The following is a 24,546-nucleotide window of genomic DNA, read 5'->3' as shown; positions in this document are numbered from 1 at the left end:
GTAGCATTTATACATATAGGGTGTAGAATATTAATGTAAATGCGTTTTATCATAGTGATTACATATATGCATGTTTTTTTTCAAACATTGACAAAATGACGGTTTTGCCCCATAGGTGGGGCAAAACAGACACCCATAGAATTTGCATTTACAAAATCTTTATTGCACAATTTTGAAAGATTTATTTTAAAAACACACTTTTAAACCGTGTGTGATTCTTCTCAACATGAAATAGTAAATTAACAGTATGTGAGGTTGGATATGAGCTTATTTACATTAATCACAAATGAAATTTAGTGAAGAGTTCTGGGGATCACCACCGGGCAGTTATGCAGTTCCTGACCCGGTGGCGATCCCGAGAACTCTTCACTAAGTCTGTTCGTCGGGAAAGTACGAAATCTTTCTTCATAAATGAAATTGTCATCTCTTTTATTCACAATTTGAACACGCCTCGTGAGCCCACCCTTGGCAGTACAAAGATTGTATCCAACCCACTTTGTTCTTGGAACTGGAATACAACTCATTGAAAATTATGCAAGCCCTCTCGTCTCCTTAGTCATAATCATCCTTATCTTTAAGAGCATCCAACCTCTGTCGGTCCTGCCCCACTCTCCGGTGACGGTTTTGCCCCACAACACACAGCATGAGAAATATGTCAATACAAGCGTATCCATAATCAACTACTCGGCTACTTGGGCTTAAAACACGACTAAAAACACTAAGTTATCACATTAACTTGCCTTTGGTGAATTAGATTGGCATAATAGCTGCCAGATTCAAAACAAACGTTAAAAAAATCCTTAAGAAAACTGTCTAAATCTTGAAAAAAATCACAGAAACTATACGGCGGCCACTACGCTAACGAAAACAAGCTCAATCTGCCGGTAATGGCGGCCACTTCAACTACTAGTAGTTTATAATGTTGCTGCGGGAAAGCAACTATTATCGGGTGATTCTAAAGGGGTCGGTTTGACCCGCCCAGTCGTTTTTGCCCCAATCTCCCCCATCTTTCAGAGCAAAACAGAGAACAAAATATTTATTTATTTGGAAACACGCATTTATGTGGAAGAACAAAGTTCAGTTTCATTCATCATGAGTAAATTCCACAAAGTGACACCTCAAACCATCAAATTCATATTCCACATTTTATACAATTTTTATGTTGTTAAAGTTCTTGTGCAAATGTGTTTCTCGTGGAAGTGATTGTGTGTTTTGGATGTCGGAGAAGCATTTTCTTAAACTCATTGTATCTTAGGCAATATTTTTTGTTTTAGTAGTATTTAAGAAGGGGTATTTTTAAAAAATTCGTAGCTTTATTTAAATATTTAGTTATTCAAGCTTCTTTTGTAGTCAGAGCTCATTTTGTTTCGAAACTACAAAATACTTCCTCTCGTTGGCAGCCATGTTGCACTTCCTCTGAATTCTTCTTTAAGACGCTTTACACGCTTTGAATAATAGGAAAAGGATGCACTCGTCGATGCCCGAATCTGGCGGCAAAGATGGGTGAAAATTCTACAGAAAAAAAATAATTCGCCATAACCGGGATTCGAACCCGGATCTTCCGATTTCCGGTCGAGTGCTACCGAGTTAAGCTACCGAGACGTGACAGAGAGAAAGGACGCCTCGGTAGCTTTACTGGCTATGTAAATGGACCGATTGATCCGGGTTCGAATCCCGGTAATAGCAAAATTTTTTTCTCCCTGTTGAATTTTTGCGCAATTTGCGAGTGACTCCGTAAAGATTTCACCGTTGCTAAGCCCGGTATGCTTGAAATAAAAAATGGCCAAGATGGGTGCCAAAGTTCCCTCCCTTATGCTGCGTGGCGAATTGGGACACGGCTTAAAGCCATACTAATGCAAGTGGGGTATATTTCTTTCAGCTGTTTTCGGTCATTAAAAGCACTTCCGCCCCCTGAACCCGGCGGCGAGGCGCCGTACCCAAGTTCGCTTTGAAGCACGCCGCCTCAGTATTCCTTGAACCCCTGTGCTCCTTCTCCGCCCACTTCTACTCCCATGGTCTTTGCGGAAGTTCGCGTTACCCTCCTAGGCTGCGGTCCATTTAGAAGTTGGGACACATGTTTCCCCGGAAAGGTTTGAGCTAGCTCTGGGGTGGAGTGGTGGTTAGTAGCTGCGAATCGTCACTTAAAAATTTGTGACGTAGCAAAGAATGCTGCTGCCCGCGCGAAGACGATGGCAGACTTAGCCTTCGAAACGTCGGTGCTGAAAAACCCTTGGACCCGGCTGGAAACCCGAGAACTCTTCCTCCAGAAATGGGGTTGTTCACTCAGACCTAAATCTGAGTTCATCGGTGGAAATCGTTGAAAGTAAGGGAAGGATTTTTTTACGACAAAAATGAAGTCATCCACCTGCAGCGTCCTCTCGTAATTTCGAAATAAAAAATCGCCGAAGTCAATGCCGCCTCTTATTCATTAGTCGGTGGCGCCGAGTTTTGGCTCATTGACTCGTTCAGAGAACCGCCGTTCATTGAAGGAAAAGGTTCATCTGACGAGAGTGCAAACATCAGCGAACCACACGAGTCCTAGCAGTGGCTGAGAATCATTGTCTCGTAGGAAATATGTCAGTGTCTTCATCCCGTGATTTACTTATCTCTTAAAGCTCTTAAAGGATTAAGGCCGTCAGCCACGAATACTTAGAGAAGTAGGCGACGCACAGTAGTCCGAAATAGGGAGAGTCGGACTGAAGTCCAAAATGGCTTTATTGAGATAGAGACTGGAGACTTAGGGTAAATACTCACGAGTGATTACGATTACGTATTACTAGTAGGCCACCCGGCGTTGCTCGGGAATAATGGTAGGTACTCAGAGAAGGGGAAAATTAGAACTTAGAATTCATGGTCACATTGTCCTCTCAAAATATGGAATAAAAATCACCTCGGAAAATATGAAAGAACGTAAGAAGAAAACTGACTTCACAACGGTTTAAGTATTAATTCGTTTAGACCAGTGTTTCCCAAACTTTTTCGAGCCACCGCCCACTTGGATCCATAAACCTATACTCAACGTCCCCCCAATCGGTATCTTTCAAATAATAATCGGAATCATGTATTAATTAACCAAATGAAGAACATTGCAATAATTAAATTAAAAAGAAGGACTAATTAAATGTTTGTTTAGAATCCAATTCATTTATAGTTTTTTTTAATCATTTATGCAAATGATCTAATACACAATAAAAGGAACTTAACTGAGAATATACTTTTGACATAAACATAAATAATTTTAAGAAAGCTTTTTTAGAATTTTACATGTCATGTCTTTATTTAAAATAAGCAATTATATAGCATGAAAATTTTCAATTTATAGTCGTGACCACTCATTTTTTGACAACTAAGTGACTTTTTATTGTAGTTGTTCATGGTCTAGAAGTCATTTAAGAAGATTCTTTTGCTAAAATCGATTAAATATTTTCATCAAATTAAATTTTAATGGGAAGAATGAGCTTGATGGCATGATACAAGTTTTCCAATGTCCGGTTTAATGTCACTTAGCAGAAGTCTTAAATCACCGCGTTCGCAAACCTGAAGTCTGTTTCTCTGTTTGGAAATAAGCCGAGTGACTGCACTAAAACCACGTTCCACCAAATGTGAAGTCGGAAATGCAAGGAGTTTTTTAACCACCATCCATAATGCAGGATAACGGTTGGAAATCTCCTTCTGTACCCAAAACTCTTGATAATTTATCTTAAAATTTGGTTTCACTTCAATGTCATTTTGAAGTCCAATCAATTCTTCCTCAAATACCACAACTCCCTCAATATCTACAAACGGATTTATCACCATTAAAGACAAAAGGAAGGTTACGGAACCTTCGCATTTGTCACATTGTCAGGACCCTCCGGCGCCCCCCTGCCTCCTCCTGGGCACTTTTTGCCCCCATAGACTACAGCAACGCCCCCCAGGGGACGGTAGCGCCCACTTCGGGGCCACTGGTGACTGTGCCCAAAAAAAAGCGAGTTCCACTGCGACACACCACTTCGCGTCGGCCAACCTCAAAGGCGCTAAATTCGAAATCTCGGGCACGCTTCAAATTTTGAATGTTTGTATCTCACGAAGTTCGTAAGTGGAGGACTTACCGTATTGTTCTTGCTTTGTACAGAGGAGCCGAGTCCGGAGCCCATGACGGCATCCGGAGGCAGCAGCAGCAGCAGGTGGGCAGGCAGTGGGCACCGGAGCGCGGCCTTTAGCATGAGCCGGCGCCGCGTGGGATGGCTGGCGGCGTTCATGTTCGCCTCCGCCCTCATCATCATCGCCTCGAGCATGAACGGCCTCTTTGCCGACGGCCCAGCGCACGTGGCGGCCGTGCTGCAGGACGAGGAAGCGAGGGAGTACGTGGCAGTGCCGAGGGGAGGACACGTGGTGCCCTTGAAATCATCCGTTGTGAGTGTTGTTGACCACACTTGTCTTGCATTGAATTTATTTAATATTTGAATTTATTTAAGCACGGACTAAGATTTCATCCGGGTCTAAGATTTAAACCCGGACTAACATGCAGACTGGGTCTAAGATTTAGCCCTAGTCTAAGATTTATCTCGGTCTAAGATATAGTCCTAGTCTAAGATTAGTTCCTGGTCTAGAATTTAGTACTGGTCTAAGATATTACCTGTACTAATATGCAGACCGGGTTTAAAATGTACCCCTGGTATAATATATATTCCTGGTGTAAGATTTAGTACAGGTCTAAGATTTAGACTTGGTCAGACAGTAAAACCCGGACTAATATTTAGACTGGGTCTAAGATTTAGTACTGGTTTAAAAATTAGTCCTGGTCTAAGATGGAAACCGGAATGGGGTCCAAGGTTTTTTAGCACTGGTTTTAGGTTTAAACCTGGACTAATATTTTGAACGGGGTTAAGATTTAGTCTTGGTCTAAGAATTAGTCCTAATCTAAGATGTAACCTGGATCCTGAATATTTGGGCAGGGTTTAAGATTTCGTAGGTTCATCTTCTAGCCCCTGCCAAGAGGTGGCTCTACATTCACAGGCTTTCTGCAGCTAGTAGACGATGGGTGGAGGAACATGGAACACCCACTGTTCACACCCATGGCACTTTCTTGTGAGGCACCTTGAGAATGTGGCACGAGCCCACTACTTTTACTTGGCAATTCTAAGTATTGTACCTTCCCCACTTTGGCCCAACTGAGGCCAGTTTTATATGAAGCCAACTGAGATAGCCTACTTACTCAATTTGTCATCGTCATTCCAGACTGGATGTCATCTGAATTTTTTATGTCTATGTTAAAATTAACTGATTGCGACTTTACTTGGTAGGAAGTAGTATTTTATGATCAGTGATGATAGCACAAGATGCTGAAACCCGGACCATGGTATTTAAAATAAAGTGTGGAATAGGACCAAGTAATTTATTTTATTTATTTTATGATGAAGCAGTTCCACAAAGTAACGCCGGAGACCGTGTCTTATATGACTTGGAGACTTAAGTGGTGGTTCCTTTCTTTTCAAAACATTAACCTCAGTTTTAATAATGGTAGCTCAGGGCACCTCAATGAAGGCTTCTCCAAACCTTGGAACTCATGCTCACCCTAAGGATTAGTTGTGCCTATCACCACTATTCCCATTATCCTTCCTTCAATCCAGCCACTTAGGTAAACACTGCATAAAAAAGTCTGTAGTTTAAAGACTTGGCTATGGTTCAGCATCTCATTCAATAGGCTGGAGGGCTCCCCATGATGGGCAATCATAAAGCCCTCTTGCAGTAATCTCGGAAAAATCTTCACCTACACCGGACTTTGAACCCATAGGATAGAAAGCCAATGCAACTGCCAAAAAATAACCAAATTCCCTCTCGAGGTTGAAAACATTTGAATCCTGTTCATATTTGGAGTCATCAATTCATCAATTTACTCACTTCTACCACGTTTTCCCATGCTTTTTTTTGGCAAACATCGCTCCCTTTTTTCTGCATGAAAAAGATAAACCCTTTGTTCATTCTGGGAAATTGTGAAAATATGTATCCTGGAGAGTCTGGGAATTTAAGCTTGATTTTCCTACCTGATTTAGCCACTGAGCACAATGCATGGAAATGTGTTGCAAGTGATACATATTTTGCATGTTTTTTTAACATTAAAGAAATGTATACCTATGTAATATATTTTCATTTTTTTCAGACACTAATAGCCAATGAGCCCGATAACATGACTGCAGAGTTGCTGCTTGAAGAACAAAGGCAACTGGTTGGTGAAGAAATGGCTGGTTTTGTTTATCCTAATGGTAGATACAACATATCTGCAAGGTAAGCATTAAGTACATATATCATTAGTCACACTCTGCTAACTATAATACGCATGTTATCATTGCCACTACTTTTATCATCCACTGTGGCACAATTAATTACCTATCAGCAACGTTAAGGTTGTTCATGTATCCTGAACTTTAATTAAGTCATGACTAATGGTTTTATCTGGTAAATTTTTGTGTTAACAGGATACATAATTTAGCAATCTATGAATTAAATTTCAAAGGATGTATTACCAGTTGTCAAGAAAATATATTCATGCATTTTTTGTGCCTACAACTTCTTCTTGCGCCTGGGTGGGCATGCAAAAACACCTAATTTGACAGTAAAAAATAAAAAGAAATAAATTACAGGGGAGAATTCACTCTAATTTTCATGGGTTACAGCCCATGTAAAGAGTGAATTCTCCTTGAAAGAAATTTTTTCTTAAAGTCTTTACATTTGTATTTTTTTGCCAAAATTAGTGTTTTCGTCTGCCTGCTCTGTGACAGGAAGCAGAAGTTTTAAGATTTATGTATTCTTTTTCGAGTAACTTTCTAATGCAAGTATGTGGAATTGTTAGTGGTCGTACACATTTTTCCTCACTTTTGCTTTGACTTGCTTCATATGTTAGTCTGTTTCATTGATGGAATCTTGTCATTGATTTTTGATTCACTTCCCAGATCGGCTTGAAATTTTGCATACTTGGTTTCATCTGGATAGCAATACAAAATTCAGTAATCAGACATTTGGAATTTTATTCCATTGTGATTGAATTATTATACTAAATTTCCACATGGAAAAATGGGTTTAAAATTTCTCAATAGATGGCATGAGTTATAAACTTTTGGCAGAAATTTCTTTAATAGCTGTGGTTTAATCGATGATTCACCACTAAAAAGTAGAAAAGGTTAGAAAAGAAAAAAAAGATTAGGGATAACACACTCTTTTCAAGAACAATATAAAATGCACTAAAAAGTAAAAAAAATGAGCTTTTCATCACTCTGATATTAAAGCATAGATGCTGATCAGGGTTATTAGAAATGAGTGTACAAGAGTGAGCTGAGGTATAGGTTAGTATGGATTTAGTAAGGGACTTAAGATCGTTAAGAAGAGTAAGTAAGGATTGGCGCACAATATTTAAATCTCAACCTAATCAGCACCTATACTTTAATCTTCAGGTGATGAAAAGCTTCTTTTTTTTACTTTTATAGCATTTTATTCTGCGTTTTCGAAAAGCTTTTTTAAAAATCTTATTTTAGTACTTAATTAGGCGGTTTCATCACCATCATATCATTTTTATCATCAGTGTTTATTATGCAAGCTGTGGGTAAAGTGACCGAGTTGTCGCTGTATTTGTTAAGATGAATTTCTACTCTGTAAATTCATGGACTATCCATCTGATCCTGAAAGTGAGTTGTCCTTCCTTTCTTCAGCACCCTGGAGGATCTTGTTCCTGAGAAGGGAGGGGACCCCGTTCGTAGTGTGGTGATAACAACGTGGCGCTCTGGGTCCACTTTTCTCGGTGAACTTCTCAACAGTCAGCCTGGGAATTTCTACCATTACGAGCCCCTCCTGCCGCTCGACATCGTGCAAGTGGGGGACAAGTCTCCTTTGGCTGACAGCTCAATTACCTCTTTGCGTAAGCTGCTTCATTGCAACTACACAGGCATGGGTATGTGTTTTTATGTATGTTTAGTTTTTTTTTTCTCCTTTGAAAAACACTCCTTGAGATGTGCCACAAAGCACAGCGAGGGGAGGGTTTTGGGGGTTAAAACCCCCTCCATAGCTCGGAGAAATTTTTAAGTTTAATCCATTTTACTTAATTGGGTTGATATTACTAATAGAATAGTGTAAGGATTATTAAAATATCCCTCAGAAAGCCGTAAAACTCACCATTTTGAACCGTTTATCTTAAAATTCCGCAATTTATTAATTTCGCACCTACCGCTTATCCTGGTGGGTATTCCATACCCCCACACACCCCGGTATTATTTGAACCTAAACCTCCCCATCCTTAATTCCTAGCTGCGCCCCTGGCACAAAGTATCAGAATTGTTACAGGTTGGGGTATATCGGGGAGTATGAGGTGTGTTTAATAAATAACAGGAACTTTTAAATTACGTGGGTTTGGAGAGTCGAATCGTCAATTTTTTTATTATGTTGGTATACATTCCCCTGGAGTATGATAAAATTTTCCTGTGTGCCAAGTCTACTATGAAATACCACCTCTTATTCCTCCCTACTATACTGAGAATATTAATGACCTTCAGTTTGTGAAGTATACAATCGGTTTTAAGAGATACAGCAAACTCCCAATTATCCGGCTGCGGTGTATCCATGTTGCGGATTTTCCGTGCATGACTTTCACTCTCGCTCCATATTTCCTCAATCTTTATAAAAATATAAAATCGGACACAAAATCATCGGAATTACTTTACTAAAGATAGGATACACGGAGCTTATTATTTCCATTAGAATCCCCTTCATAAAATGGTAGCAATGGTGCGCTAGCTGCATTCACGGGAGCACCGTGTTCCTGTTTTCCAAGCCTCGCAGTGTGTGCCAGTGCTCCGTGATCACAGATACACGTCCGGCAGCAGTTGCAACCCGGGCAACTTGTGCGAGACGCAACTACGTGGCATGGTGCCTGACAGTGTAGTTTCCGACGTCGAGCAGTGGTTTTGAAGCATTCGTGCAAACCACTTTGTTGTATCCGTGATCACACAGCCACGGATGTGTGGTTTTCAAAACCAGGCCTTACATGGAGCCTTAGTAATACGAGTAAAACCATGTTATCGCCACTAAAAAGATCGCGAACTGGCTAAGAAAGCTCTTATTGAGTCCGGGAAGCACTCTTAAAATAGCAGAATAACAGCAAAAATAATAATATATTGTTTGTTTTACGTAAATGATGAACATTACAAGACATTAAAGTGAACGTTTGGGTTATCCACATTTTCTGATTATTCGTGCCGTCTCTCCCCATCATTAGCCTGGATAATCGGGAGTGTAGTGTAAGTTATCATGATGATCACCCTCTGGCTTTGAAATGCGTGGAAATAAAATTAAGATGGTGGAAAGTGCAATTGCTTTGTCATTTATTATTATTTGTTTATGTAATCATACCTGATTTCCTGCCGTGGTAGATCTGTATTTCCAATTTGACCTGTTAGTTGTCTTTGTGTCTTTGGTTCCCTTTAGTTAACCCTCATATGGATTCTCTGCGCCTTAGCGGCGCTCGTGGTTTTAAAAGTAGTGTAAAAATTTTCCTTTCCAATGGATCATTCTGAAATTTTCAGTAGTCTATTTTTTCTGCCTTTTTCGTATACGTATAAAATTTTGTTAGCATAGTGTCGATAGTTTACATTTTATTGGCCTCTAATGGAAAATGTTACGTCGTTGGATTTTCGGCGCCGCTGCGGCGCTCAGTATTTCCTCGTCGCTACGTCATTGACTGCACTCCCAATGTTAATGTCAAATCATTTATGCTTCGTATGAAATGCTATAATATATTTATTATCATATTATTTATATTTTTAAACATTATAAACAAAATGAAATTGTTAAACAAAAGGAAAATTTTACCATACCTATTTTGCTTTCTATTACAGCTAAAGATCAAAATATTTGCCTCAATATGATGTTCATTGACAAAACTTCATCTTTTTACAAAATTATTCATAAAAACCTATGGCTAGTCAAAGTTGTTTTCTCATGGGCCGCCGACTTAGTTTTGCTTGGACCGAGAATTTCCTCATCGTTACGTCAGGGTCTGCACTTTCAACACTAATGTCAAAGCAATAATGTTTCATATGAAATGTTATAATCTATTTTAATCCTATTATTTAATTTTTAACTTATAAACCAAGTGAAATTGTTTAACAAAAGGAAAATATTACAATACCAATTGTGCTTTCTCTTTTAGCTAAGAATCATTACGTTTGCTTCGTTATAATGTTCATTGACAAAACTTCATCTTTTTGCGAGAATTATTCATAGAAACTCATGGCTATTCAAAGTTGTTTTTCCATGGCTTCCGACTTAGTTTTGCTTGGGCACCTTCTCCGCTCCGCGTCCACGTTACTGCCGTGGTGATAGTCAGCTTTGGGTAAATACTAGAGTGACTCTGTTTAGAATTACTCCAAGCAGCAATTCTAAGAAAAATTTAACACAATGCATTATCCGAATTCGTAGAATAATGCTTCCTCACCGTTGTGTGAATATTTCTCGCTGAATGAGTAACTGTAACTTACCAAGAGATTCAGAAGTTTCACCGACTACCCTTGAAGAACACATCGCACAGTTATTGTTATATGTCTTGTACTTTTCATTCGAAAAAAATCCCTTTGCGGCTACGATAGTCTATGCAAAATTGCTGGCGTTTATATTGCTACTGATGACGTGACAGTTTACCATTGAGGTGAAATCAAGATAACTACCCAACTAATTTCGTGATAGAAAATAATTTCTCTTTCCTGACGATGAGTTTAGACTTTACATGGTAAAAATCGTTTCATTATGAATAGATGAAAAGACAATTTACCATGAGGTGAAAATTTGTAAACATATATCTCGTTTCTATGTGTACTGAAATGTACAGATGTTTTATGCATTGGGGGTGTTACTAACGTAAAGGGATGAGTGAGAAGGAGAAAGAAGAAGGAATGCCAGGAGGTTGTTTTGAGGTGAAGGGGCGGTAGTGTGTAGACTGCCAAGGATCGGGGAATACCCAGATCGTTAGGACAGGTAGGAGTAGAAAATCGTTATCGCAAAAAAGGTTGGGAGTGCAAGGAGGCAATTAGATACAAAAGCCTGCTTTTTCTTCATCCTTCTAACGCTGCATGAAGGACAGGGAACAAAAGCCTTGTCAAAACGCCCCGCGGTGGCCCTCCCTTCATTCCAAGAAGGTCCAGCTCGGTGGGTCATTAGGGTGGTGAGAAGTTCAATCAAGTTTTGTGGGAGGGGGTAAGAAGGTGGTGAATGACGAATAAGGGAGCTTAGTGGGAAAGTATGGAGAGTCTCAATGTTTGGGTCAGTGAAACACTAAGAAAGGAAACGGAAATAAAATGTAAGGGAAGTCCTTCCAAAGTGAGGGTATTTTTGTCACCCCAGAGCATTCTTTCAACAGTTTCTCACGCAGGGCTGGACGAAAGAAATAAGGCAGCTGCACCTTCTCCCCTACCACCAATAACACATACTTCTAAGAATTTATTTTTTTTGGACTTCCCACCAATCCAGGAGTAAAACCTAATCTTATGCACTCCCACGCAAAACATTTACCCGTCCATATCTAAGGAAACCTTTCGCTTGGGCTACACGTCCCCAGTGGGGGAATGGGGCTCCGTGGTAGGAAAAGAGTACCGACTCTTCTAGCTCCATCTCCAAAGAAGCGTTGAGTTCTTTGACACGCCGCTTATCATCCCATATTATTTATATTTCAAAAGCCATAAGACTTCATTTTTTTAATTTCAGGACATAAGCTCCCAGAATATTCGTAAGATTTGTCTTGATCGCCAGAATCTTGTAAAAATCACGAAAGTTACACTCGTCTCTTCACACTTAACCTACATCTGTTCCATTATTAACGTTTAATAACTTATCCTTCTATATACACTGCAAAGATATAACATATGGGTGGACGCATTGAAGCAAAATTATGTCATATGGGCATAAACGAATTTTATTTGGTCATCATTTTTAGCATTTAGATACATAAAATTATAAACAATATAAACATTAAAAAGCGGAGTTTGCCGAGCTCTGCATATCAGAAAAATATTTCAAACAACAATTACTCACGAAATTAAAACTTTCACTCAAAAATAACATACAAAGGGAACTGAAATAAAGAGCATTACGGCAAGAAATGGAAAAGAATGCAGCGTTCAATTTTTTTTGTTATAACTTCAACAATAAGGGTTTAAATCTAGCAAAACACGGTAAGAAATAAAGATAATAGATGTATTTACCATTATCAATCAAAAAACTTGTATATTCAGGCTAACTTTGAAAGATAATAGCAAAAAATGACGCGGCGCCGCTGCGGCGCCGAGAATCCAACGACGTAACTAATTTTGTAAATCCATATGAGGGTTAAAGTGCGTTGCTGTGAAAATTATTAGTTTTTATGGTACTTGTGCCATTGCACTTTATTATGAATTAGAGATCCCATCAGTTGAAATTTATTGTCAGCTGTTGTTCTGAATCATGTGATTTAGTTCTGTGTTTTTAAATTGTGACCTTAAAAGGTGCAAACAGAAGATTGATGATGAATACATCTGCTTTCACTGTTTCAGTAAAAATTAATTAGTCAATTTTGCGGCAATTCAAAATTTGTGTTGTGTTGAAGAAATAGCTTGAGTTGACTCAACCGCTATTTCAAAACTGAAGTCGAGTCAATTTTTCAAATGCTTAGGCTGCACTCGATAAAATAAGTTCGGATAATTAGATAATATGATGTTTTAACACCTGTGAATGTGTTAAATGTGACTACATATTCAATTACTGCATTTCTTCAAATAATGGACAGAAACATTTCTGGTAGAAAACTAACTGTGAAAACCATATTCAAGTACAGCATCTTGAGTATTGCTGCCAGAGAAAAAACTATGTTTGTACTAGGCTAGTTGACAAGTGCTTTGCTCGAAAGGTCAAATGTACCATTGTAACTCAGAACTTACATGTTTGAGCTCAACTTGACTCAAATTGGCTCATTGAAAATTTGGTGTTCACACAGCTCTTATCCTCCCATGTCTTCCTTAGCATTCACAGATCCATTTGTTTACCCTTATGTTTATTCATGAAACTGCTATTTTTTTCAATGCTGCTTCCTATGAAGTGTCCTAGTGTAATTAGGAATCAATGGTTTTCTTCATATAGGAGATAGTGATGCATTATTTGTATGAATTTAAAAGTTACTATGCTTAACATGTTAGATGCAATCATCAATTTAAGTGAGAGTTTAGCATTTATAAGTTCTCCTAAGTTTTAATTGTGACTTGTGCTTATTTGATGGGAAGTGAGAAAGTATCCATCATAAGGAAATCTTTACAGTGATTGGATGAGAAAGTTGAACATGAAAAACGAGTACTGCAGGATATTTCCAGCATAAGTACATGATTCATATCTGTAGGTAGATGATAATTAGTGTATGTTCATAATCAGCCCATTATTCCAAATGTGTGGTGTTTGCAATCCTGTAGTGCCTATCTAATTTATTGTAATGTGTTAACCAGTAACTGTTAGTGACCCCTTAGTTGTTTGACTGTATCCAACTATGAAGATAACTTGTGTTCCTTGTCTTCCCTGGAATGCTGTGGCTAGAACCTTGCAAAACTCTGTACTCAGCTTGGCTGGTGATTGGGTTGGGATGGTTGCTAGACTATGGCTTCTGACCCTGTCAACCTGGGTTCAAATCCCAGCAATGTCTGAGATTTTTCCGATACTGCTTGAGTGCTTTGTAGAGGGCACAAAGAATGAATAGTGTATAAAAGGGCATAAAGTATGAATATTTCTCTAGGGAAGATCCATTTGACTCGACCAAGATTTGAGCCAATATCTCTTGAATCATGCTGCTATTTCCTTGAACAGGGTTCCCACTTAACCTCAAAAACCTTAAAACCATGAATTTCGTATACCATGAAAAGACCTGGAAAAAGCTGTGCATTTCGTCATAAAACCTTAAAAATCTCTCAATCTTGCTTTTACGATCATAGAACTATGATTGACCGATTAAAAGAAAAATAGATACATATTTCGATCATATTTCAAGGTCAGTCACGTGCAGACGTGGCCACCGAATTATCTGCACACATATATTCGAAGTGCAATTATTGGTCCATGTGTTCTGTGATGACACATGACCTTAAGCCTGTACCAAAGCCAGAAGACTGGTAACCAAAGTGTTCATTAACCCTGGCAAAAATTCAGACACTTCTTAATTTCCCTGGCACCCTGGTCCCTCCATTTTCCCGCTCACAACCTTTAGCGTGAGCTGAATTTTGCAAAGGATATGTGACGTCAGGAGAGATAGCACTTTTATTGCTGCATTTTCATTCATGGCATCTGTCGCCTTTGTTAAGTTTTTTGTTAACGTACGGCCGGTGATCGTTTTGCGATTAATATTTCTGCCTAAAATGATTTATCTACTAACCATGAATTTGAAGGCATTTAGACCGTGAAAACCTGGAAAAAACCGTGAATTTTATAATTTAGAACGAGTGGGAACCTTGTTGAAAAAATGTATGGTGAGTGCTTGAGCATTCTAAGTCCTGGCTTTTTCATTGGGACTTGGGTGTACAACACACACTATGCACTCTAACATGCTGATTCAAGGCATTGTATGTATGGGAGAATAAACAACAGCAGACTCGCGATTATCCGGCTGCGGTTTAACCGGGTTGCGGATTATCCGAGCATGATTTTCTTTCTCGCTCAATTTTTTCCGCGATCTTTGTTTTAAAAAATAAAATCGGACTCAAAATCATCGGCATTACTGTATTAATGCTAGGATACACCGCAATTGTCATTTCTGTCAGAATTCCCTTCTTAAAACAGAAGTGATCGCGTGCTACCTGCATTCACGGGAGCACCGTGTTCGGGTTTTCCGAGCTTTGCAGTGCACGACCGCGTTCCGTGATCACGGATACACGTCCGGCAGCAGTTGCAACTCGTGCGAGACGCGACTGCGTGGCGTGGTGCCTGACAATCTAGTTTCCGACGTCGAGCAGTGGATATGAAGTCGTCGTGCAAACCACTTCTCTGTATCCGTGATTGCACAGCCACGGATGTGTGGTAATTGATAAAACCAGGCCTTATATGGAGCATTAATAATACGAGTACAACCATGTTATCGCCGCTAAAAAGATCGCGAACAGGCGAAGAAAGCTCTCATTTATTCCGGGAAGCACTCTTAAAATAGCAGAATAACGGCATAATTAATAATATATTGTTTGTTTTATGTAAATTATGAACATTACAAGGCATTAAAGTGAAAGTTTGGGTTATCCATGTTTTCCGATTATTCGTGCCGTCTCTCCCCATCATTAGCCTGGATAATCGGGAGGCTATACTGTATTGTGTCCTCTGAACTCATGAAAATTTCACCTAGGTGGAAGATTTGTAGTTCAATTGGTAGAACACAGTGGCGCAGCGAGGGGGGGTTTTGGGGGATAACCCCCTCCCCCCCCCCCCCAGAGCTCAGAAATTTTTTTAAGTTAAATACATTTTACTTAATTGCATTAATACATATTACTTATAGAACTTTGTAAGGATTTATAAAACATCCCTCAGAAAGCCGTAAAACTCACTATTTATTCTAATTTTTTCTGGGGATGACCCTCGCACCTCCCGCTTACCCTGGCGGGTATGCCATACCTCCAGACACCCCAGTGTTAGTTGCACCTAAAATCCCTCCTAGCCTTAATTCCTAGATGCGCCCCCGGTAGAACACATGGCATGGATTTCACGAAGACTTTATTTATTTATCTTTTTTAATGTTCCGCCAATATATACATAATTATAGGGGGGTAATTCCATGTCAGTTCATCCAGGCATGACACCCACCGACTCGGATTTTGATGAAACTTGCCAATTTTCATCCTTCCATGCTGGAATGAAACAGTGTAAAATATTTCTTGGCTATCTCTAATAGTTTTTTTTTCACGACCATTTGAAGTTTGGGTGAAACTGCAGTTTTTCAATGAATGTGGTCTCCAGAGGCACTTGTACCTCCAGAGGGAAATAATTTGTCTCAGCCATAGTTTTCATCCGATTCTTATGAAAATTTGCAGGTTTACTATAGAAGTCATGAGGATTCCAAAAACTAATTGAAAAATATCCTAAGGAATATTGGAAATTCTCTAAACTCGTATGTTTCATAAGATTTTAGAAAATTTTGCGTCAAACACATGGTTCTATAAAACATCAAATTTTTACCTGAGGCAATATCTGAATCAAGCTAAATTATTTTTTCTAATATTCTTTAAGGTATGACCCACCACCTGTAAAAATAAAATTCATGGCTTTTTGCTTGCTTTGTTATTAAAAAAAATGTTATGCAAAAAAAATCCCTTTTCACGACTCTGGTCGTCAGTGTTGGGTCCTCCTTCAAGTGTGATGAAATGCTTGTGTTAACTGTTTTCTATATCTAAGAAAATATTTACAACATATATCTAGTGCAAAATACATTCAAAAATTAAAACATTTTTTTATGTGCAGGTTGTTTTTCTCCCAATAAGAAAAATATATTTTTGAAATAGAATATTTTAAGGAATTCATAGCACTTACCCATCATTGCTGGGGAAAACTTGATTGTTGCTATATAAAGCACATCAAAATACAGGATGCACGTCAATACAAGTTAACTTTCTCCATTTTGTATTGACAAAAAACTTCACGAATGTTTTTTACCTCATGAATGTTGTTCTACTTTGAACAAAAAGGTTTTCAAAGTACTGGATAAAGATTTCCTTCCAGAGTATGATTCAGAAGTTCTTGATTAAGCGAGTGATATGGATATGCTAGTTGGGTTACTAAAAGAAAAACTGGTGACAGCAGGCAGTCAGCAAGAGATAATTCAGCTACTAACACCAGCTCCGACTTCGTGGATTTGAAAAAAGTAGCCACCGAAATTAATGCTAGTGAATATACAATTCGGCATGCTAGGGAATTCTAGGAATGAAAGGCATCATAGCCATACCAGATCCAAGGAGGGGCAAAAACATAGAACAAACTGCAGGGGACTTAATTCCGACATTCTACCAAAATTACGAGTATTCACGCCTTATGCCAGGAATGAAAGATAAGGTGAGTGTGTCCAAAAATGTCCACAAGCAAAAGAGGTTACTTCTAAAGTAACCTAAATGAGCTGTGTGCAGCTTTTTAATTTGAATTCCCACATGTAAAAATAGCATTTTCAAAATTCTGTCGGTCGTGGCCTAAATGGTGCGTGTTGGCAGGCTCCTCTGCAACCCATTCTGTGTGTGTCTGTGCTATCCATCAGAATGCATCACTTCTTCTCCACGGATGCTCTATAGAGGAGACCTACAACAACCTATTTGACTACTTGGTATGTTCCAAAGATAACAGGGATTGCATGTTACGGCACTGTTCAGAATGTATGTCTGACAAACTGAAGGAGCATCTGAAAAGTAAATTTGAGGAATGGGACCCTGAAGATGAAGTGACATACAATGGGTGACAACAGATCGGACCCAATAAATTAGGTTAACAGTGACTCTGGATGAATACATCAATAGTCTGGTGAACAATCTGGAAAAACTTCTCCCACATTCCTTCATAAACAAATCCCAGACGAGATACCTAAAAGAACTAAAAAATAACCTACAGCCAGATGAAGCCATTGTTTTGCTGGATTTCAGTGAAAACTACCATTATGTAATACAAGATGAGGTTCAGGGTCATCACTGGAATGAGGATGGTTGTTCCCTACATCCAGCGGTAATTTATACTCGTGGGCAGCTGAAGAAAGATCTCTGTGTGTCAAGTTTGTGTGCATTTTGTGACCATCTAGAACATGATGTAGCTTTCGTATTTGAAATGCAAAAAATAGTCACTCAGTTTTTAAAGGAAAAGTTCCTTGAAGTAAAGAAAGTGCAATATTTCAGTAATGGTTGAGCTGGCCAATATAAGAACTGTAAAAACTTTATAAACCTGTGCCATCATCACCTGGACTTTGACTTGCATGCTTCTTGGTCTTTTTTTTCAACTAGTCATGGGATATCTCCATGTGACGGGATAGGTGGAACAGTTAAGTGCATTCTTACAAGAGAAAGCCTTCAGCGGGATCTGGGTAATACAATGACTTCCATTGAAAAGGTGTGTGAGTTCTGCAAGTACAAAGTGGATAAAATTTCATTTTACGTTTTAAAAAAAGAACAATGATCAATGATTCGGCAACAATTAGAAACTCACTGGTACCTTGTAAAAACAATCCCAGGTACTCGTAGCTACCATTCTTCTATACATTATTGCGACAAAAAAAATTAGGTTTGATACCACATACAGTTCTGTCCACAATTTCTTGATAAAGCCAAGTTGGGAAGAAATTTTGACAAAAACTTGTACTACCGTATAAGCGTGTGTAAGAGGCGCACACGTGTTAGAGGTGCACCCTTATTTTGAGCATCGAAGCTATGAAGAAAAAAATTTGCGGCATTTTTTTATACTATGGCGCGGTGTTGCAGATGTATGACTGGAATTTCAAAAGTTATCGAAATTCCCTCTTTTAATACTAATTGAAATAGGAAATTTTGATAACTGCGGCGGTAATAGCGGCATAAGAGGGAGTACAAAGAGTTCCGATCCTCTCTTCGCATACACCGTTGCTCTACGATGCTTGTCCTATTCACGAACAATTTTGTCTAAATGCTCTCGCAGGAGTATTGCAATAGAATTGCAGCCCTGTAAAATTTTAAGGCAAAACACGACAGGCACATAGCATGAACCTTCCCAAGAGCTTGGACAACAATAGGGGCAATCTCAGCGCCGTAGGATAATAACCACTTCGTAGATTTAATGGAGTCACACTCGGCCCTCCATCAGCCAATGCCTCGGCCATTTTTTTTTCCTTTCCGAGACCCCACAGGATAATATCGAGTTACAGGGGAACAATGGAAACGTGTTTCACCCCTACCCCGTCTCACCAACTGACCTTGATCGATCTCCCAGTTTCTGGAGGCCAAATGCTTGGCGAGTCATCTACTGAGCCCGAAGATATCTCGATAGCCTTCAGTAATTGTATGACAAGCACGAGGTTCAAAAAAAAGAAAGAGATCTAACGCGACGCATACCTGACAGAATTTAAGTTTTTTAAGCTCTAATTGTTTGACACAAAGGTTTATAGTTACAACAAGGCTACTAATATTCAAAATAGTCCAAACAGGACAATTTCGGAAGAAACAAGCGTAGCATAAGCGCATTCAAACAAGACGAGACGGACTGGAAACTTTAGGCTATGCAAACTGCATATATCACATTGCTGCGCCTTCGCCCCTTCGCTTTGAAGGCAACAACGTCACATGCAAGATCGAACGTGTTCGTCCCTTGCTCCTTCGCTCGTAGCCTCGTTGCTTCGAAGATGGAGGGATCGCGCTCCTTCCCCTCGACCTCTCCTTCCGCACTCTTCACTTATAAGTTTGTGTAAGAGGCGCACCCTCATTTTCGGCTGCAATTTCTGGGAAAAAAGGTGCGCCTCTTACACACGCCAATACGGTAATTCTTTTGTGGCCTGCTTGTATGACAATCACTGGTTTTTTGGGCTACTTATGTCAAAGGATGTTGATGCAGGTGATATAAAAGTGAAATTCTTTATCATTTTACTGGCCAAAAGAGAAAGAAGATATTTGCAATGTTCCTGTAAATAATGTTATTTGTTATGTGGAAACTCCTACCACAAGAGGCTCAGGACGAATGCATTACTTATCGGAGAATGACATTGAACGTGTGAACCGACGGCTGTTGGATTTAAAAGGAAAACTTGGAATTACCACTACTGGGAAAGAAATGAAACTCTAGTGTAACTGAAATATTAGCTTTCTCAGAGATAGGCCCCATTGAAGACCTTTAATACTATCCTATTTAACTACAAACTGATGCACAGACAAAAGTGACTATGTATTGTGATAGTTCATTTATAAGTTGTGCAACATTAATGAAGTAAAACACATTCGTGAGGTTTTTGTCAATACAAAATGGAGAAAGTTAACTTGTATTAACATGCATCCTGTATTTGATGTGTTTTATATAGCAACAATCAAGTTTTCCCCAGCAATGATGGGTAAGTGCTATGAATTCCTTAAAATATTCTATTTCAAAAATATATTTTTCTTATTGGGAGAAAAACAACCTGCACATAAAAAAATGTTTTAATTTTTGAATGTATTTTGCACTAGATATATGTTGTAAATATTTTCTTAGATATAGAAAACAGTTAACACAAGCATTTCATCACACTTGAAGGAGGACCCAACACTGACGACCAGAGTCGTGAAAAGGGATTTTTTTTGCATAACATTTTTTTTAATAACAAAGCAAGCAAAAAGCCATGAATTTTATTTTTACAGGTGGTGGGTCATACCTTAAAGAATATTAGAAAAAATAATTTAGCTTGATTCAGATATTGCCTCAGGTAAAAATTTGATGTTTTATAGAACCATGTGTTTGACGCAAAATTTTCTAAAATCTCATGAAACATACGAGTTTAGAGAATTTCCAATATTCCTTAGGATATTTTTCAATTAGTTTTTGGAATCCTCATGACTTCTATAGTAAACCTGCAAATTTTCATAAGAATCGGATGAAAACTATGGCTGAGACAAATTATTTCCCTCTGGAGGTACAAGTGCCTCTGGAGACCACATTCATTGAAAAACTGCAGTTTCACCCAAACTTCAAATGGTCGTGAAAAAAAAACTATTAGAGATAGCCAAGAAATATTTTACACTGTTTCATTCCAGCATGGAAGGATGAAAATTGGCAAGTTTCATCAAAATCCGAGTCGGTGGGTGTCATGCCTGGATGAACTGACATGGAATGACCCAGGGTGAACAATCCAAGAATGTAACTACAAAATAAAATTGAAAATAAATTGATAACAGCCACAAAAATAGTAACAATCATGATAACAAATGCTGAAAAATATTAACTACATACTATCACAGTTGCAAAACATATTCTTAACATCCTGTACAAAGCAGTCTTTCTTTTGATACAAGTATAGATCGTTGAAATTTTTGTTATATACTACACAAATCCTTCCTATTGGCGTGTTGGAAGAATAATTTGTTTTAACCTTTGATATAAAAAATGTTCTTTTCAACCGGCTATTAACATTTGGAGCTATTATTTTTATTTCCTTCAGTAACTCATAGCATAGGCCCTTATTGATGACATCATGCAGAAACAGCAGATCGTTTATGATTCTTCTATTTTGCAGGGAATCGAGACTATTTCTACTTTTATCAAATCACTATAACAACAAACATAATATTTGAAAAGCTGATACAAATGATATAATACTAAATATAGAAATCTTAAATACAAAATATAGAAATCAAGAGGCTTTCACGTTATAGTGTTTTCTTAAGTTTCGTTTGAGAATAAAACTGTCTCTGCTCTCAGGCCAACATAAGGAAGATGTCAGGCATGGTGAAATTTTTTTAAAATAAATGTGAGAAAATTTCTTTTCCAGAATCTTTTGAAAACAATGACAATTTGAGCATTGAAGCAGTTTTGCAAGGCTCTAGTTGGTGGCCCAACAATTTTGTACCTTTTCGATGTGGTTGATTGGCTTGTGCCCTTCCCATGTTTATAGATGGTAGAATGACATATTTAGACCTGTAAATTTTAAACTTGTTCAGTATTCTCTTTTTTTAACATTACTTATTTGTGTGGGCGTATGAAATGTGTTTGATCAAGTGTGGATTACTTTTCCCAAACACTGTGGAGCCAAATAATAGTGAATATTTGTTGTCCTTATTATGTGTTATATTTTTGTTGTACTTACCTGTTTGTTATTGTCATGCATGTCCATGTTTTACTCATGTATACACATCATGGTAAGGCCATTTCACTCAAGGAGAAATACGTACAGGTATCCCTCATGTGGTGCGAATTTGCTTGATATGATTTTCTCTATAACACAGCTGAGTCTCAATGATGGCTCTCACATTGTTCGCATCACCAGCTTTAATCAGGGTTCTCACATTGTTCAAGCAGTCTTAATGCTTTGCCTCAACTACAGAACTAGTAAAAACTTTTATGTCACCTTTTCATTAACTCGAGAAAAAGCGAAAAAAGAAAGATCATCTACCCCAATGTATTCATGAATTCATTGACTCTACAAAAGATAATAATTGTTAGCAGAGACTGATAACTGTGCCGTATAATCTGTAGTGAAGCACTTTTTTCAGCAATAATTTGACCTATCCTTGAAAAGAGGCAATAAAGTGTTCATATGTCAGCCAGCATAAGGCAATGTCAAAATAATCTGAGAAAAGTCAGTCCAAGGTGGCCGAAAATGAATATTAACTACCTGCTGTACTCATCTCACTTAACACGACACTTATTAGGAATGTATGTACTTTATAGTGCTAAGTGTACCTGTATTGTGCTGTGTGTGCCTATATTAAAAGAGCAACGTAAATTTTGTCATTGAAAATTTTGACGGAAACTGTTTTAGTAGACATTTGCGTATATGGATCTAAAATCTCATTGCACTTAATTAGGGTTTTCACCAGCTTGGAAAACTGGGAAAAACTGGTATTTTGTATTAACTCAGGGATAAAAATCAGGGTATTTGGCTAGTTTACTCGAAAAATCTGTTTTCGGCACATGCAGCATCTGGCATAAACTAGCCTGATGAAGAAATGAATTCTCATGACACACCCAAAGCAAAGCAAAATTACATTCAAAATTACTTGAACTACTGAGAGGGGAATATAACTGTGAATTGCGCCAAAGCTGCTTTATATGTGATTAATGACACCTTTTAACAGGCATTCTGGAAATGATTTTGACGTTGTATGGCTTAATTATGTGTGCATATTGTCCCTTAATACAGTAAAACCTCTTTACATCGTAATGGAGGGGACCAAAATTTGGGCAATTTGATGTATGGAGGTTCACTATAGAGAGGTTTTAGTGATAGGCACCATTTTTTCATATCCTTTGGAAATGAAAGGTAATATTGTCTTGTAAACCATTATATTTATGCGTTTAAATAAACATGCATGCATTAGCGAACATATATTCATTATTTAATTATATCACTAAGCGAGCGTTATCACGTGATTTTTACTATAATTCAAGAGAAAACGATGTGATCTCTTTTAATTCAACAGTCACTTAAAATGATTAGGACAGTTAGATATCTTTTTTCTTATTTACTGTTAGGTATGCTCTCATATGGAACAAAATGGATGTAACTAATTGTTAACGTGAAAATTACAGCATATAAAAGGTGTAACAGAAAAAAAATAAGCGTGAAGTATAAATATACTGATAATATATTTCCATGTACGTAATTGCGGTTGCGTTAATGATCTCTATTTGACTCTGTACTATTTGAAAAGGTAGTTTGGCTATATCGGGGTTGTCTCCTTGGTATGATAAGTAGAGGTTTTACGAGATAAAGAAGTTCACTACAAAGAGGTTTTCCTATAAATTCCCGATGGGACCGTTGGGGTGGTATGATGTATGGAGGTTTATGATGTAAAGAGGTTCACTACATAGAGGTTTTACTGTATCTAGAACTCCACCTTGGGGAAATGCCTTGTGTGGAATGGCCTTTGAACACTACATGTTGTAGTTATTGTCCTTGCATAATTTGGAATTCCACCTGGAGAAATATCCTTGTTTATTGTTGAGGCTATAAACCCCCTCTTCTTTTCTGTTTCATTGTTAGAGGAGAGCTACCTGTTGTATGGGCGTGATCACAATTTTCTGATGACCCATAACACTCGGCTCTGGGACTCCTGTGGACCATCCCATGAATTGTGCTGGGACCCCTCTTTCCTCTCTCGTGCCTGCCGAATCTATCCCTTTCAGAGCATGAAAGTGGTGAGGCTGAGGCTTCGTCTTGCTTCCAGACTCTTGGAGGACAAGAGGTACTACTACATTAATAAACAGACCTGATGGTGTATCCTCCATAGAAAATTTGCTTTTTCCTTATTTTTCTGCAGAAATAGAACTAAAAAACAACTATCCGCTGAAAAATCGATTAATCTTTAAGCAATGAATTATAAATTCATGTATATCATATATGATACAATAGGACTCATGAGAACAATTACAAGTAAAGGGTTTTCTGTAAAAAGAATAAAAATTGCGAGCATGCATAGTAGAGATGTTATATACATAGTTCCTTAATACTGGAGATAGGTAAAAATATCATTTAATTTATGTTCTAGTTAATTGATCATAATAATTTGATTAATTATTGAAATCGAGTAAAATAGCATCAATAAATTGTACACTTAATACCATTCATTGTAGAGTAACACCAAAACTGGAATCTTAGACGTAATCAGACACGCTTGATATTGAAGAGATAGAAAACAGCTGAGTGTGTTCAAGCACAGAATGTATAGAATACGATTCTAGTAGCGCTCAGCACTTGGAGATACCCAGAGATCAGGAAATGATAAAAAACCAGATGCATCATATTTGATACGCTGGGACTCAAGAGGAATTTATACATAGAACCGCTTAACACTGACTGACTTGCTAATTGATAGCAACCATGAAATTTTGCAAATAGGTTTTTTGCAAATC

General features: G+C 38.1%; 1 protein-coding gene across 1 annotated transcript in view; it reads left to right on the top strand.

The window, feature by feature from the left end:
• Window positions 1-24,546, top strand: part of LOC124168970 (carbohydrate sulfotransferase 5-like) — a 112,942-nt gene that overhangs the window by 76,388 nt on the left and 12,008 nt on the right. Inside the window, exons 3-6 of the mRNA XM_046547393.1 lie at window positions 4,115-4,395; window positions 6,143-6,267; window positions 7,686-7,924; window positions 23,678-23,879. Coding sequence (XP_046403349.1) covers window positions 4,135-4,395; window positions 6,143-6,267; window positions 7,686-7,924; window positions 23,678-23,879 — 827 coding nt within the window. The 5' untranslated portion in view covers window positions 4,115-4,134. The remainder of the gene's footprint in view (window positions 1-4,114; window positions 4,396-6,142; window positions 6,268-7,685; window positions 7,925-23,677; window positions 23,880-24,546) is intronic.

This window comes from Ischnura elegans, chromosome 12, assembly GCF_921293095.1.
Source record: "Ischnura elegans chromosome 12, ioIscEleg1.1, whole genome shotgun sequence".
Taxonomy (NCBI): domain Eukaryota; kingdom Metazoa; phylum Arthropoda; class Insecta; order Odonata; family Coenagrionidae; genus Ischnura; species Ischnura elegans.
The sequence above is the reverse complement of the archived record's forward strand: the minus strand, read 5'-3'. Positions and strand labels throughout refer to the sequence as shown.